The sequence below is a fragment of the Eschrichtius robustus genome, chromosome 1 (genome assembly GCF_028021215.1).
Source record: "Eschrichtius robustus isolate mEscRob2 chromosome 1, mEscRob2.pri, whole genome shotgun sequence".
Taxonomy (NCBI): Eukaryota; Metazoa; Chordata; class Mammalia; order Artiodactyla; family Eschrichtiidae; genus Eschrichtius; species Eschrichtius robustus.
Window position 1 is genome coordinate 95,063,617 of NC_090824.1, and position 16,041 is coordinate 95,079,657.

At 40.4% G+C, this 16,041-nt stretch overlaps 1 protein-coding gene across 1 annotated transcript in view; it reads left to right on the forward strand.

Moving 5' to 3' along the window:
* SEMA6D (semaphorin 6D) overlaps positions 1-15,837 on the forward strand; it is a 53,565-nt gene extending 37,728 nt beyond the window's left edge. The window contains exons 2-19 of the mRNA XM_068551050.1: positions 1,542-1,700; positions 2,100-2,211; positions 2,763-2,823; positions 2,933-2,995; positions 3,104-3,205; positions 3,440-3,530; positions 3,974-4,093; positions 4,780-4,868; positions 5,588-5,805; positions 5,905-6,036; positions 6,349-6,504; positions 6,598-6,771; positions 7,569-7,709; positions 7,805-7,882; positions 8,358-8,419; positions 8,764-8,820; positions 10,308-10,475; positions 12,188-15,837. Coding sequence (XP_068407151.1) covers positions 1,542-1,700; positions 2,100-2,211; positions 2,763-2,823; positions 2,933-2,995; positions 3,104-3,205; positions 3,440-3,530; positions 3,974-4,093; positions 4,780-4,868; positions 5,588-5,805; positions 5,905-6,036; positions 6,349-6,504; positions 6,598-6,771; positions 7,569-7,709; positions 7,805-7,882; positions 8,358-8,419; positions 8,764-8,820; positions 10,308-10,475; positions 12,188-13,476 — 3,272 coding nt within the window. The 3' untranslated portion in view covers positions 13,477-15,837. The remainder of the gene's footprint in view (positions 1-1,541; positions 1,701-2,099; positions 2,212-2,762; positions 2,824-2,932; positions 2,996-3,103; positions 3,206-3,439; positions 3,531-3,973; positions 4,094-4,779; positions 4,869-5,587; positions 5,806-5,904; positions 6,037-6,348; positions 6,505-6,597; positions 6,772-7,568; positions 7,710-7,804; positions 7,883-8,357; positions 8,420-8,763; positions 8,821-10,307; positions 10,476-12,187) is intronic.
* The last annotated feature ends 204 nt before the right edge of the window (positions 15,838-16,041 follow it).

The window sequence follows — 16,041 nt, forward strand, 5'->3', positions numbered from 1 at the left end:
CTTGGCTTCTACTCTAGTTAGAAAGACAAATACTGAGAGTGTTGTATAGAATGCATGTGTGTGCACCTGTGTGTTTGACATTAAGAAAATGAAAGAGGCATGGTAAGTACTTAGTTAAGTGGTTGTACTCCCCCAGAATTTGAAGTGATTCTCATGATCACACCTAAAGTTCTTAGATATAGGAGATCGAGGCTAAAGCTAAATGTTTTACTGTTCAGTATAGTAGCTATAAGTGACAGTTTCTGTTGAAGAAGGAGTGATATTGTTGCAAAGCAGAGGTTTTACAGTTTCACAAAAATACCCGTTGGCCCAGTAGGGCCTTAATTTATTTTTCTAATCAATTAATAACATTTAAAGATTTTTGCAGCTAATATTGTACAATTAACGCTATAAGCTTTGTTGAGATACTGACATACAATATACTGCACATATGTAATTGTACAACTTGTTAAAATTTTAACATATGCCTACACCTATGAAACATCCCTTCAGTAAAGATAATGAGTATATTCATTACCCCCCCCCAAAGATTTTTTTGGAATGCTATATTTTCTAAGAAAAAAACCCCCAGCCATTTAATTTCATTATCTAATTTGATGAAAAAGGCCTGGGTGGGGACTCAGGTGATGTGAGTCTATACTCTGATCTTGCCCTAAATAGCTCCATGAAATTCAGCAAGTCCCTTAATTTTTCCAGGTCTTAGTTTTCTTATCTGAAAAATGAGGGGGTTGAACTAGATGGTCCCTAAGGCCCTGTATGGCTCTAAAGCTTACTAAAGCTAAGAGGACAGGCATACTTAGGGTATTGGTTTGTGTCCAAATGGTTTTATGTAAAAAATATAGGCTTCCCCAGTCATCTGGTGTCAGCTGTGCTGCTTCATCCCGGCCCCTCTCTGCTTGATGGATTGATCATGAAATCATTTCATTTCTTTTAATTCTCTTTCACCCTGATTCAAGGTCATTCATGTCATTACTTTCATGTTGTTCTTTCTAAGCTTAGGGAACTGTTCTACTTAAGAATTTAGGGGTAGGGCTTAAATAATGCTGGGAATTTGGCAAGCCTCAAGGGGCTGTGAGGGGCAACAGGACTATCAGTTCCTTGGATACTCTCGAGGCAGCTTGGGCATTTTAGGGGGGAGGGGGCAGAGGCGAGCTGTACTGGATTTATTTCAGGGATGGGGGAAGGGAAGCAGACTGGAGTTTAATTAAAATTCTAATCCCAACTTTGCCCATCTTCTTATCAGCAACCAGCATTTCTGTTTGTGGTTCTGGTGATTTTGCTGTGATAACATATGTAGTTACCTCAAAAACTCTTGCAAACTGGCCTAAGATTTCAATATGCTCACCAGATGCTTTAATCAGACTTGGCATGATTCCATCTTTGGCCTGTGTTTTCAGAGATACCTCCTCCACCATTGCCATCTTTCTGTTGGGAGCGGGGGGCATTGGAGAGCTGGTGGTGAAAATTGAGCTGATTGCAAATGACAAAACAGTTTCATCACAGCACAGAGATCTTTCCAAACTATTTCTGTTTTCCCGTAGCTAAGTGGGATTTCTGCGGAGGGGCTGCTCTGATTTCGTCTTGGCCCACCATGAGGTTCTTCCTGCTTTGTGCCTACATGCTGCTTCTGATGATTTCCCAGTTGAGAGCAGTCAGCTTTCCTGAAGACGATGAACCCCTTAATACTGTTGACTATCACTGTAAGTAATCTAAAGAACATTCTCCTTTTCTAAGAAGGAAGCTTTTTTGGTTTTGATTTTCTAAGCATATTCAATTTTAGAAAGAGAGACAGAGTTTTATGTCTTTATAATGTTTTACATACTAACTTATCCATAATCATTTCCTAGTGTCTGGAGAAAATGGGACAGTTTAGTTAGGTGCTTTTCTAAAGCAACCCATATATAGGTTATATGTTTTCAGTTAAAAGAAAAAGACCATTTGCTGACATTCACTGTCCTTTATTCATTCATATTCAAGACCTTAAGAGAGGAATTTAGTTAAAACCCTTTTACAACTAGTATATACAGCTAATCAATGCTGTATATCGATTCTTCAGCTCCGTAATCCTGACTGATGGTTTAGCCCATTTTTACTTGCAGATTCAAGGCAATATCCGGTTTTTAGAGGACGCCCTTCAGGCAATGAATCACAGCATAGGCTGGACTTTCAGCTGATGTTGAAAATTCGAGACACACTTTATATTGCTGGCAGGTAATTTTCCTCTCGTTGGTTTATTAGATTAAAATTCTTTTCTCTTGCGGTGCTTGCATTAATGTGTCTAGTTCATGAAAAACTAATATGTGATTGTGATCAAAAATTGCAAGTAGCCAAGAATATTCACCTGGAAGAGTCAGTGTTGTGTACCAGGAACAAAATATAGCAAAAACCTTTAGCAGTCTTATTTTATTACTGCCATCAAGAAATCATACACCATTCTTTATTCCTAAAGCAGCAGGAGAAAAAAATCTTTCTTTATTCTTTTTTAACTTGGAATTATTCAAGCAAATATTAGAAGTATGTCTGTGCTAATAGCAAGTAGCAGTTTGACCCATGCCTGAAAAGCTTTCTTTGCTCCCTAAGCACAGTGATATATAAAAGCATCTCAGTAATGAAAAAGCACTCTTTGTTGACTTTGTTGGAGACAGAGAAAATCCAGATGATCTCCAAAACACAATAAAAGCAGATCTGTAAAAATAAAATAAGAATCAGCTTAACATTTTTATGTATTTACATGATATGACTTACTGCCTTGTTTCCAACAGGGATCAAGTTTATACAGTAAACTTAAATGAAATCCCCAAAACAGAAGTAATACCAAACAAGGTGAGCAAGTGTAGTTGGCAAATTTATTTGCACTCCCTCAGAACTTGGGTAATGTCCCTCTCCCCTCAATATTTAAAATATTGAACTTTGGTTTGCTTGATTGATACAGAAACTGACATGGCGGTCAAGACAACAGGATCGAGAAAACTGTGCTATGAAAGGCAAGCATAAAGTAAGTGAAACAAACAAGTGCCTACTAGATTGAGTCTCTGTGGGGGCTTGAGCCCACAGTGTAAGCATACGGAATGTCTAATGTTAATGTAATTGTTACTTTCTTTAGGATGAATGCCACAACTTTATTAAAGTATTTGTTCCGAGAAACGATGAGATGGTGTTTGTTTGTGGCACCAATGCTTTTAATCCCATGTGTAGATACTATAGGGTAAGTATATTTTATACAATGTGCTTTTTTTAAATCAACTTTTCTTCCTTTACTGGAATGTCGTTTGCGTCAAATCCTTTCTCCTATAGACCCAGTAATTTGTTTTGTCTCTAATGCTACGGAGGAAGAAAGACAGAATTCTTCCCATAGAATTTCAGTGCAAATAAAGCAGTATTGCCTTCAAACTTGTACATTGAACAGATATGACACTAGCTATTTATTTTTCTTTTGTAGTTGAATACCTTAGAATATGATGGGGAAGAAATTAGTGGCTTGGCAAGGTGCCCATTTGATGCCAGACAAACCAACGTTGCCCTTTTCGCTGGTAAGATTCTTTAGTGTAATGAATATAAATGATTAATGACATTGAAGGTGCAAAAGGAATTTAAAGGAAGAAAAAAGCCCATAACTAGGATAGCTACCTTGACACAGGTGTTTCAAAGACTAAAAGCTATGAGCAAGTTTTCAAAAAAGAGGAATTAAAAGTGAGCATATTATAAGTATTCTGACACTTGACTCTGTTGTTAACTAGGCCAGTGACCCTGAATAAGTTGCTTAACTTTTTGATGCTTCAACCCCTCATCTGTAAACTTAGATAATACCGTGGGTCAACCTGTCACAGGTTGATTATGAGCATCGGGTTTAGATTTATTTGTATATGTAGCAATAATGGAGGTGAAATCACTCCAAAGGATATAATACACTATATAAGATAACACACTTAGGATAATTATGGCTATTTTATCTAAATTATAACTTTGGTTTCAGATGGGAAGCTGTATTCTGCCACAGTGGCTGACTTCTTGGCCAGTGATGCTGTTATTTATCGAAGCATGGGCGATGGATCGGCCCTTCGTACTATAAAATATGATTCCAAGTGGATCAAAGGTATCTTTGAAGAACAGCTTTGTGAGATCACCAAGGGAAGTAGCATGGCTGAGTGGAAACAGGAGACCTGGGCATCAGGAAATTCAGTGCATGACTTTATATTGTTTATTTAGAGCCAATTATAGGCTGCCTTGGTTGTGAACGGGAGCATTAATGGGGGATGAGGAGACCGGTAGCCATGTCAGGAAAGTAGATGTTTATCCTAGGTGACCTCAAAAAAAAGATCTCAATTCTGTGTGCCATTTGCCTAACTCTAAATGCATGTAATAATCCTTGCCCACTTCCATCTACCTACCCTGGAAAGTTAACCCTGGGAATCGTTAGTTCGTATCTGCAGAGTTATTTTGATCTTTGGACTCTAGAAATCAAGAATTTTTATTTTCAACGTAAGAAGTTTCCTTCCCTAGTTAACTACAGGTTAATGAATAAATCTGTTGAAACAAAGACCTTTGTTGTAGTTCATTTCCCTGTAGGCTTTTTCTAGCCCATTAGCTAACATTAAAGACTCTGGGTTCCCTGAAGCTTCAACACACCCATACTGGGACTCCACAGACTTGCTGGCATATCAGAGCTCTCCTTGGCTTGAATGTAGCAATGTGACATCTGTCAGTCATGCCTGGCAGTCAGGGTCTGATACTAATTGAATTATCCTTTAGGAACCAGTTTGTTTTCAATTTCTCTTTCAGAGCCACACTTTCTTCATGCCATAGAATATGGAAACTATGTTTATTTCTTCTTTCGAGAAATTGCTGTAGAACATAATAATTTAGGCAAGGCAAGTATATGATTGTGCACATGTCCACTGCATGGAATTGAGCCCACTTTGGTAAAGTCTTTGCATATTTTCCAGCACTCAAAGCATTTAGGGCCAAGTGCAGAGAGGTGAGTTGCTTATCCTGAGAATAATTGCTGTGAAATACCTGCACAATGGCCAGAGTAGGAACAGCAGCCTTGGGCCTTGAGAAGATTTCATTTTTTTTTTCTGTTACTACAGAGAATGTTCTGCAGGCTCCCTTGAGCTATGGATGCTTCTTTAACTCTTTAGAAATCTATTGATAGCTATTCTTTCTCGACATCAAAAGGCAGGATGGAAAGTAAGGGCCCCTGTTCAATGTTGAATACTTCAGTACAAGCCCATATGATTCTAAAATATTGCGGCCCCTTCTATGCCAGGTTTAAGGATGGTGCATTTTGTTAACAATATGGGAAGCTAAGTGGGGGACAAAGTACGGGAATGGTTTCCATTCAGCCGGGCCGTTCGATAGCTCACTTCTTACGGAGCTTGTTTGGCAGAGCAGGAAAATGGCCCTTTTTGCTCACAGATAAATCTAGTTTACATTCTTACTCTACAGATCCCTAGAGAGAAGGCTGCCGGAGTCTTTTGAACCACATGTATCTTTAGCATGTTTCATCCCTCCCTTATCTGGCAGCTTTTTGTTCCTCTTCTTCCTCCATGCTCATAACCCCGTTGCTTTGCTTTTGTCCCGTGGGCAGGCTGTATATTCCCGTGTGGCCCGCATATGTAAAAACGACATGGGTGGCTCCCAGCGGGTCCTGGAGAAACACTGGACTTCATTTCTGAAGGCTCGGCTTAACTGTTCTGTCCCCGGAGATTCATTTTTCTACTTTGATGTTCTGCAGTCTGTCACAGACATAATACAAATCAATGGCATCCCCACTGTGGTCGGGGTGTTTACCACACAGCTCAACAGGTGAGAACAGATCCCTGGCACTTCAAAAGGCCTTCCGTATCTCGCTTGTGGGAGCCGAGAACAGGCCCGTTGTCGCCTGATACTGTTCCTCTTTTTCAGCATTCCTGGGTCTGCAGTCTGTGCATTTAGCATGGATGACATTGAAAAAGTATTCAGAGGACGGTTTAAAGAACAGAAAACTCCAGATTCCGTTTGGACAGCAGTCCCTGAAGACAAAGTACCGAAGCCAAGGTAAGAAAAAAAGAATGGAGAGGATTTTTGTCTTTGACAAAACCCTCTGGTCACGGGAAGCATCCATCCTCAGAGAGCAGCTGGGCCAACCTCCCACTCCAGGAAGGGTCCCTGTGCAGCGCTACAGACAGAAAGTCAGTGAATATGACTCTGAGAGCCTGAATATGGAGAGCCCGCAGAGTTCAGGGAAATAACATCACTCCTCTGGTTTGGCTTACTCTCCTTTCTCTCTCGACCTCTTCTTCCAGAATGGACACCTAATCCCTAGATACAAATTGTGAGGGGGGACAAAACACACTATTTTCCTTTCAGGCCTGGCTGTTGTGCAAAGCATGGGCTTGCCGAAGCTTATAAAACCTCCATCGATTTCCCGGATGAAACCCTGTCGTTCATTAAATCCCACCCCCTGATGGACTCTGCCGTCCCACCCATTGCCGACGAGCCCTGGTTTACGAAGACTCGGATCAGGTAAGACTGTGCAGAAACACGGGCCCTCTCCCATCCAGTGGCTTCCCTTCCTGTTGCCCTCCCCCACTGACCTGGCTCCCCCTCCTCTGGCAGGTACAGACTGACGGCCATTGCCGTTGACCATTCTGCTGGACCCCACCAGAACTACACAGTCATCTTTGTTGGCTCGGAAGCTGGCATGGTACTTAAAGTTTTGGCAAAGACCAGTCCTTTCTCTTTGAATGACAGCGTGTTACTGGAAGAGATTGAAGCGTACAACCATGCAAAGTAGGTATATTTTAGGAGAACACTCTTTAGTACTTCCAGTGTGTGTTTCATCTAGTCATTTCCTTTCAGCCCTCTAAATTAGCAGTGGTTTGGCATATTAGTGTTTTGTTTTGTTTTGTTTTTTTCCTCACTGAAATAAAACCCGGGTCTGTTGTTTTCCTGAGTCCACTAGGGCTTGGAGGGTGGACGGTGATGAGTTTAAAAATAATTCAGCCCTTGTTTGTCACCTGTGGAAAATGAGAATGTTTTACCACCACCCTCCTACCTTGCAGATGTATTTCAGGATGCTACATGGAGCAGACGGTTGATTGCAAACACACACACACACACACAGTACACCATAATTCTTCTAACCACTGATATAAAAAATTACGTGGACCATTAAAACAAACAAGAAATAGATGAGACAAATGGAGCAAAGAAGACTAAGGAGAGCTCCAGAAATATCTAGCACAGGAAGATTTAAATGCATTAAAACGTTATCCTTTTTCTTCCCTATAGTCTAACATGCTCTTCACAAATGCAATTCCCTTCGATCATCAGAACGGGAAGCCAATCTTTAAAAAACCCTTTGTCCAGCCTGAAATTAAACCAGCCATGCAGAGCAGTAGAAGATGAATCAATCACATAATTATTACTTCCTAAACTACGTGCGTGCCTGGTTTGCTACTGAGAGTATTCCTCAACGCCTCCCCAGCTCTCAATAATTGCAAAAACCAAACCTCACTTGCCTCGTATAGTTCCTGTAGCTTTTGACTTACTAAACGTATATGTTCAAAATGTCTCCCACAATATAGGTGCAATGCGGAGAATGAGGAGGACAGAAAGGTCATCTCACTCCAGCTGGATAAAGATCATCATGCTTTATACGTGGCGTTCTCTAGCTGTGTTATCCGCATCCCCCTCAGTCGCTGTGAGCGGTATGGATCATGTAAAAAGTAGGCTGATGTTTCTTTCCTTATCCCGGGTCTTACAGCATCATTACCTTTGATGATGAGAAAATTCAAGTTACATTCTGTTTGGTTTTATACAGGTCTTGTATTGCATCTCGAGACCCGTACTGTGGCTGGTTAAGCCCAGGGGCCTGTGGTCAAGTGACCCCAGGGATGCTGTAAGTATACTTTGTCACATTAGCTGAGATCTTCTCCAGATGTGCTTCTATCTTCTCCAGGGACTCTAAAGCTAGAAATATTAGAAAACTTCCAATAACACTACTTTTCTTTTTTGCTTTACTTTTCTTTCTTTCTTTCCTTTTTTCTGTTTGTGTTTTTTGTTTGTTTGTTTTGTGTGGGAGAAGGAAGAAAAAGAAAATCTGGAGCTGTGAGAGGGAAAGGAGATTGTAGACAGTGAAATACCTACGGGAAATGGATGGAGAGAAAGAACCAATTCTCTTCTGCTCTCTTAAACATTCTAGTTACCAAATGTTTAATAGAAATACTCATTTTAGCAAGCTATGTTGAAATGTCCTTTTTTTTCTGTCTGCTCATTCTTACTAATCCGTCTGTGTTCTTGGTTCTGCTCTGGTTGTCACTTGTGTTCCTATGAAGGCTGTTAACTGAAGACTTCTTTGCTTTCCATAACCACAGCGCTGGAGGATTTGAACAGGACACGGAATATGGCAACACAGCCCATCTAGGGGACTGCCATGGTAAGACCGAATCTTCCTTTCCCTCCTGGTGCTTCTTTTTGACCACATTTGCACGTGAACATTATTTTACAATCAGCCTTTTATAATGACTCAGGACACATGCCACCTAGCATTTAACTTAAACTTCACCAAAGCTGAGCTATTTGGTCATGGGGATACATTAGAGAAGAATCTTACTTTTTTTTTCCTTCACCATTTACAATCTTGTAGGAAATCTAGAAAAAGGTAGTCTAAGCGGTAGGTTAATCTTTTAATTTATAGTCCTTTCTTTTGACTGGAATTCGTAAATTTTTGCTTTCTTTTGGTTACTTTTTACTGATTACTTGTTCCTTTAATTCTTTTAGAAATTTTGCCTACTTCAACTACACCAGATTACAAAATATTTGGCGGTCCAACATCTGGTTAGTTTTTTTTCATTTTTTTGAATTAACAACCTTTTCTTTCCTTCAGTTCAGCATTTTCAGCCCCTTCTCCCCTCCTTTTGCACAGTTTGGCAGCCCTTCATTTTTGTGCTTTGACTCATAACCCCCCTGATGGTCCGAAAGACTTTTTCTTATTCAGCACTTCACCCTGTGTAGCATGTTTACAGCCCATCATTGACCAAGGCACATCCTTTAAGAAAAATCCAATGGATTAACATAGGCTGCATTCCAGCTGCACGCCCGTCCACCCAAGCTTTCTTCTCTCTCACCCCTGTGCATTGTGAATGTTCCCTCTGGCCATCTGTATTTAATGGATGGCAGAATTTCATTATTTACCCCTTCTCTCCTCACCTTTCCTAAGACCTACTAAACAAATACACATTTCCCCAAAATGTGTATTTATAAATTTGAGAGATCTTTTTTGAATGGTTTGCGGTAATCCCAGAAACCTTTGAATGTTGTGGTCTCAGTGGTGTGAAAAAGGTTCCCATCGAATGAAGCTGGTTTCTGATGTATTAAGATGTTCACTGGGCTCCCTGTGCCCCTCTTGTCTGCATCCGTTTTGGAGTCTTCATGTGTGACCGTTGCACCAGTCTGAATTGGGGTCTCCAGGGGTTTAACCTAAGATCATATGCTTACATTTTGAGGGAAAATCTACTTGGCAGAAATCAGTAATAGACACGCTAAGAGGTTAAGTTACTCCCAATCCTCTTGCTGGTTCTAAAACTTACCAGCAGTTTCATTCCTCAGAGGGGAGAAAAGGATGGAAGATCTTGTGTATCAGAACATCTTTATTCAGCTTGTAAATGCCATTTCTTTTGCATGAGTTGCTGCTAACTCTTTGGAAGAAACTCCCCGGGCATTTTGGAAGGCACGGACAAGGTTCATCCCTGCTTCAGTGCTTTACCATGGATGGTGAGCCCTCAGTGCAGTCAGTCATCTACAGATAGACGAGACGTCTGCGGTAAAGCAGGACAGCCTCTTTGTCAGGTCTAAAATCAAGTGTTTATGCAGACCTAATCAGGTGTTTTCTGATGACATTACACTGTAGGTTCCCCAGTGAAGGCAATACAGTTTCTAACCATCTGTGAAAATGCTTTAAAAAAATAGACACAAAAAGAAGTGATGTTGTCTCACAAAAGGATGAGAAACTAGCAATTAGTCTTTGGGATCCATCGTACCTTCTCCATGAGTGTCATTAATCACCGCAGAGGCTTCGTAGAGGAGTATTTTCAGTGTCTTCAAGTTCGAAATCTGCTTAATATGTCTTTATTGTTCATTTGTAGCTTATATTTTTCCCTTGCCAGAAAAGGATTTGGTATAATGTCCTTGGATGTGTTTTTATGAAATCCTAGAACAGGCTTTCTCATAAAATTTGCTTAAACTTCACTTGAAAGTACAACAGACCAGTCAGAAGCAATCCGCCGTCACTACCCACGTTAATAAAAATCTGTTTGCCACCACAGACATGGAGGTATCTTCATCTTCTGTTACCACAATGGCAAGTATCCCAGAAATTACACCTAAAGTGATTGATACCTGGAGACCTAAACTGACCAGCTCCCGGAAATTTGTAGTTCAAGATGACCCAAACACTTCTGATTTTACTGATCCTTTATCAGGTATCCCAAAGGGTAAGGCCTCACCAGGGAACTCATCTCTCACTGAGTGGAAACCTGATTCCTAATGTCTCTGAGGAACGTGTGGAGGTGAAGCCGGACAGAGCTGCCTCTGTTGTTAACTATCGCCGCCACTGGCCATGGTCACACCGGTTTTCTGTGGTTACATGGAGCGTGCATTCCTTAGCAGATGAAAGAGGCGGAAAGCTGTTGAAGAAGGAGTTGGTGAAACAGCCACTCAGACAGTCTAATCCGTGTTGGCTTCTGTCTGAAGAAGCTACACTCTGCTGGGTTTCAGAGAATTCCGGGGGTCACCCCAGCGATATCCAAAAACAAAACTCATTAACTGCAAATATCCTGATATCGGATGTTTTGTTGAGGAGCCTTTCCCAGACTTTTGTTTAGCTGCAATTTACAATGCAATCTGAAAAGTAAGGGAGGCGCGAAGTTGTTTGAATGCCACAAGCACTAAAACCTAACAGAGTGCTTGTCCGTAACTATCATTTTCAGCCCATAATAGAAGCATTTATCAAAGAGCTGTCTGCTGAGTTACCTTGTTAGACAGATCACTCTGGGAAAAAAATCTATTCTTTAGTGCTTACTAAACTGTGGTATCAGGTTTCCAATCAGTTTTTATAGCAGTGCATTGTCATTTATGATTTACATCTGTTGATTTTGGTTTTATTTGTTTTCATTGTAAACAATTTTATAATCATTCTTCCTCTTTTATTTTCTTTAGTAATTCCATTTCTCTCTACATTTCTTTCTTTGTCTTTCACAATGCCACTGAATTCCATAGCCCTCAACATTGGTTAAAAACAACTAATGTTCAAAGGCCTTAGTACTAACCTAGAGCAACAGAATCTTCAGATCACTCTGACTTACCTTACTCTGGGATAGCTGTGCTTGTAGCATGTAACAGACTTGGATACCTCTTAAACTAACATGTCTAGATGTCTGTGGTTGCATTAAAAATCCCAATAATTATAAACTAATTCACTCTTCTTCTTCTAGTCTAATTTAAATATTTCTTAAATATCTTAAGACAATTGGATAATATTACTTAACATAGTATATTTCCTTAGACTGTCTGGATTTCTTTCATAGCAGGCAATTCAAGAGTGCTTCACTCCAAGATGGAATGAAAAAAAAAATCAAAGTAAACATGAAAGGCTACATTTGTAGCTAACAGTGACCAAGTAGATGCTTTTAGTTTGTGAACGAACTATATACTTTCATTCTAATTAAGATAGCATAATTATTTTAGCAAAATATATATTTATGCCAATTCATACATTTCCCTAATCCCAGTAGCTGCCCTTTAATCCTGATTTATGAATTAAGAGAAAATCATGAGAAAAAAACATTTTATGAGTTTAAAATGGGCCACTTAGAAAATATATACTTTCTAGCTCTAATTTTTAGGTAGAAACTCTTAAAATTTTGAATGTTATGTAACAACTATTTAAGAGAGATTGGAGGGGAAAAGACAAATACAGATCAGTGGAAGATTAGAGTTACCCTGGTATTTGTAGTGATCATATATGTCTCTGGGGATCCTATTGTGATTAAAGAAAAAACTACGGAATTTTGGAGTCCACCTCACCCTCCAAGCTAAGCATATGGACCATGTGAAGGTAGTGTTGGTTCAATGGGAGCCATTTGCTGGCTAATATTGTTTTAAAGAAGCTCCTCACTCAGACTCTTTTCCTGTGTGTCTACTGCAGGTGTACGATGGGAAGTCCAATCTGGAGAGTCCAACCAAATGGTCCACATGAATGTCCTCATCACCTGTGTCTTTGCAGCTTTTGTTTTGGGTGCATTCATTGCAGGTGTGGCGGTATACTGCTATCGTGACATGTTTGTTCGGAAAAACAGAAAGATCCATAAAGATGCAGAATCTGCCCAGTCGTGCACAGACTCCAGTGGAAGTTTTGCCAAGCTGAATGGTCTCTTTGACAGCCCAGTCAAGGAATATCAACAGAATATAGATTCTCCCAAATTGTATAGTAACCTGCTGACCAGTCGGAAAGAGCTGCCACCCAATGGAGATACGAAATCCATGGTCATGGACCATCGAGGCCAACCTCCCGAGCTGGCTGCTCTCCCGACACCTGAATCTACACCTGTGCTTCACCAGAAGACCCTGCAGGCCATGAAGAGCCACTCAGACAAGGCCCACGGCCATGGGGCTTCAAGGAAAGAAACCCCCCAGTTTTTTCCTTCTAGTCCTCCACCCCATTCCCCACTAAGTCACGGACATATCCCCAGTGCCATTGTCCTTCCTAATGCTACCCATGACTACAACACATCTTTCTCAAACTCCAATGCTCACAAAGCTGAAAAGAAACTTCAAAACATTGACCACCCTCTTACAAAGTCATCCAGTAAAAGAGATCACCGGCGTTCTGTGGATTCCAGAAATACCCTCAACGATCTCCTGAAGCATCTAAATGACCCAAGCAGTAACCCCAAAGCCATCATGGGAGACATCCAAATGGCCCACCAGACCCTAATGCTGGATCCCGTGGGACCTATGTCTGAGGTCCCGCCTAAGGTTCCTAACCGCGAGGCATCACTCTACTCTCCTCCCTCGACTCTACCCAGAAATAGCCCAACCAAGCGAGTGGACGTCCCCACCACTCCCGGCGTCCCAATGACGTCTCTGGAAAGACAAAGGGGTTATCATAAAAATTCCTCCCAGAGGCACTCTATATCTGCTATGCCTAAAAACTTAAGTTCACCAAATGGTGTTTTGTTATCTAGACAGCCTAGTATGAACCGTGGAGGCTACATGCCCGCCCCCGCAGGGGCGAAGGTGGACTATATTCAGGGAACACCGGTGAGTGTTCATCTGCAGCCTTCCCTCTCCAGACAGAGCAGCTACACCAGTAACGGCACCCTTCCCAGGACGGGACTAAAGAGGACACCGTCCTTAAAACCTGACGTACCACCAAAGCCTTCATTTGTTCCCCAAACCACATCTGTCAGACCACTGAACAAATATACTTACTAGGCCTCAAGTGTGCTCTTCCCCATGTGGCTTTATCCTGTCCATGTTGTTGAGAGGATGATGTTGTAAGGGTACCTTAAGACAAGAGACTCGCTTGTATCTTAAGAGAACCAAGTGGCCAAAGAAACTCTTCCTAACTTTGGCAACATCAGAACTTGCCATACGTAGCTACTGCAGCAAGGCTTCTGTGTACTTGCCTGAAAACAAAGGAAGGTGCTGGTCATTCCATTTCTTTTGTTTGAAACTAAAGAGATATGTGGCTCCGAGGGGCTACCTGTAACCAGTACAAAGAGCTGATACAGTGCTCAGAAGAATCTGTCTGTGAGCAAATACTTGAAAATGGGTTCAACTTAGACTGCCATTCTGTGTGGTCTTCCCATTAAATGTGAACATTTTAATATGTATGCATTCACCTTGCCTCTTGCACAAATGTCAAAAAACAATGGTAATGTCTCAAAGAAAAGAAGTTGTAGATTACCAAACAATTTGCTAAAAATTCAGTCTTTGACCCAAACTGTAGCATTTTTTTACGTGTGGCATTTTTTTCATGCCACCAAGGAACTGTGTTGCGTGTGCATGTGTGTGTGCGTGTAAGTGTGTGTGTGTGTGTTCTGTCCCCACTAGGATTTGTTTAGGTGCCCATGGCATCTTTTTGTGCTATGGAGTTGTTTACATCGCACATGACTGAACAAGAGACAATAACTTCTTCCCACAGCAGTCCATTGGGTTCAGCTTTGAGAAAGAAAGAAAACCGAGGCTGATTTTGACGGTCAAAATGATTAACCTGACTTAAGTGTTACCCAATGCCAGAATGTAAGAGTTCTAAGTAATTTTGTGCTGCTATTCACTAAAACTTCTATAACAGTCTTGCCAGCTTAAGGAGATGGAGATGATAACAGGTATCCTTGATTTATCCACCAGTATTCAGTAGTAAAATTCACCTGTCCACTGTGAATCCAAGCCCGAATCACTCTACTTAACCTTGGACACACTAACGAGGTTTTATTTTGATTATGTTTGGTTTCTCCCATGTAGTAAAATTCCTCTTCTTTTAACTCCCCCTAACCCCAAGATCAAACAAACAAAAAAACAAACCGCCCCCCACACACACGCACAAAACAGAAGACAAAAGAAGGGGATGTGAGAAGGTTGTAATTGGCTTAGCAGAAACAGTCTGTGAAAACCTAACAGTGGCGCAATCATGTTGTCTATGTTGTGTGATGTGAGAATTTTCTCCTAAGTCATGCAGGTAATGACAGTATACTGTACATATTACATGTGAGTTTACCTAAATCTGTGCATTTTGTGCCTTATTCATGAGAATGATAGAAGTGCTCAAATATGTCAAGTGTTTTCAGTATAGCACATCATTTACTGAGTGCCAGTTGTAAATGTTTTTCAACCAGCACCTGAAAAGACTTTTAAAAAATCCTAACAACAATCTAGAACAGTTAATTGTAAAACAATCTATCCAAATAGCTGCATTACATCCTTTGCCATGATAAACATTCCACTCCTACTTTCTTAAGGATGAAACAGTGATAATGTGAAGTCAAATGAGGTTTCCTGGGTAATGTGACACCTGCAGAAACCATACAGAGTCATTTATTTGTAGTTTTGCAGAAGCCACTTAGAGCTGATGATGTGCAACCCTGATGACGATTTCAGTTAATATGCTGCACACCACGGTTTACTGAACCTCATCTAGAAAGTATCAAGGCAGAGGAATGCTCCTGACTTAGTCAGACAAGTAAGTTCAACTGTTTTCCTGATGATATCTATTACTTGGGGGAGATGGGTTGCAGAAGACCAGAGCATTTTTATGCAGAATGTAGAATATGGATGCAGTTATTCTTTTCCTTTGAGAATATTGTTTAATAAAGAATGCGATTCCCTGAGGTCTCTGGAAGCTCAAAAGCTAAAACTTCTGTTCTTGAAACACTTCAGCTTTGAAACTAAAATATTACAGATTGATAATAAATTAAACCAACCAACGATAAACACTACTCAGTCCATCGCTGACAAACCTGTTTGAATTCACCTTACCAATATTAATCCCAGCGTGCGGAAAGTGGAACAGTAACTCTATGTGAACCCGGATAACATTTTGTAACATTGTGCTGCCTTGTAGTTTGTAATGTGAGTTCTATCAGTATTTATGTTGAAATTTCTAACATAAAATCTAGTCTGTATCCTGTTAATTTAATTTTTAAATGCTTTATCCATTTGTGCAAAGGTAAACACAGATTGTATCTTTTTTAATGGTACGGCATAAAAAGTAACCCTAAAGTGAAGTGGCTCTATACTGTTTTATAGAGTACTTTAACATGTATAGATATCTTGTAAACTTGTATTGTGGATGTGTAAATAATATGTACTTTGGGTTTTTAACACCGCATGTAAAGTCAAAATAAAATATACAAATCATTATATCCTGCCTCTTGATGTTGAAGAGGTCTGGAAGGTATCGTGTTTTTAAAATATTTTTAAGTCAATCAACATCCTTGAGAGCTTCTTTTAAAATATACCAAAATATTCTTACCTGGAATACTTGCCATCAGGTCGTGG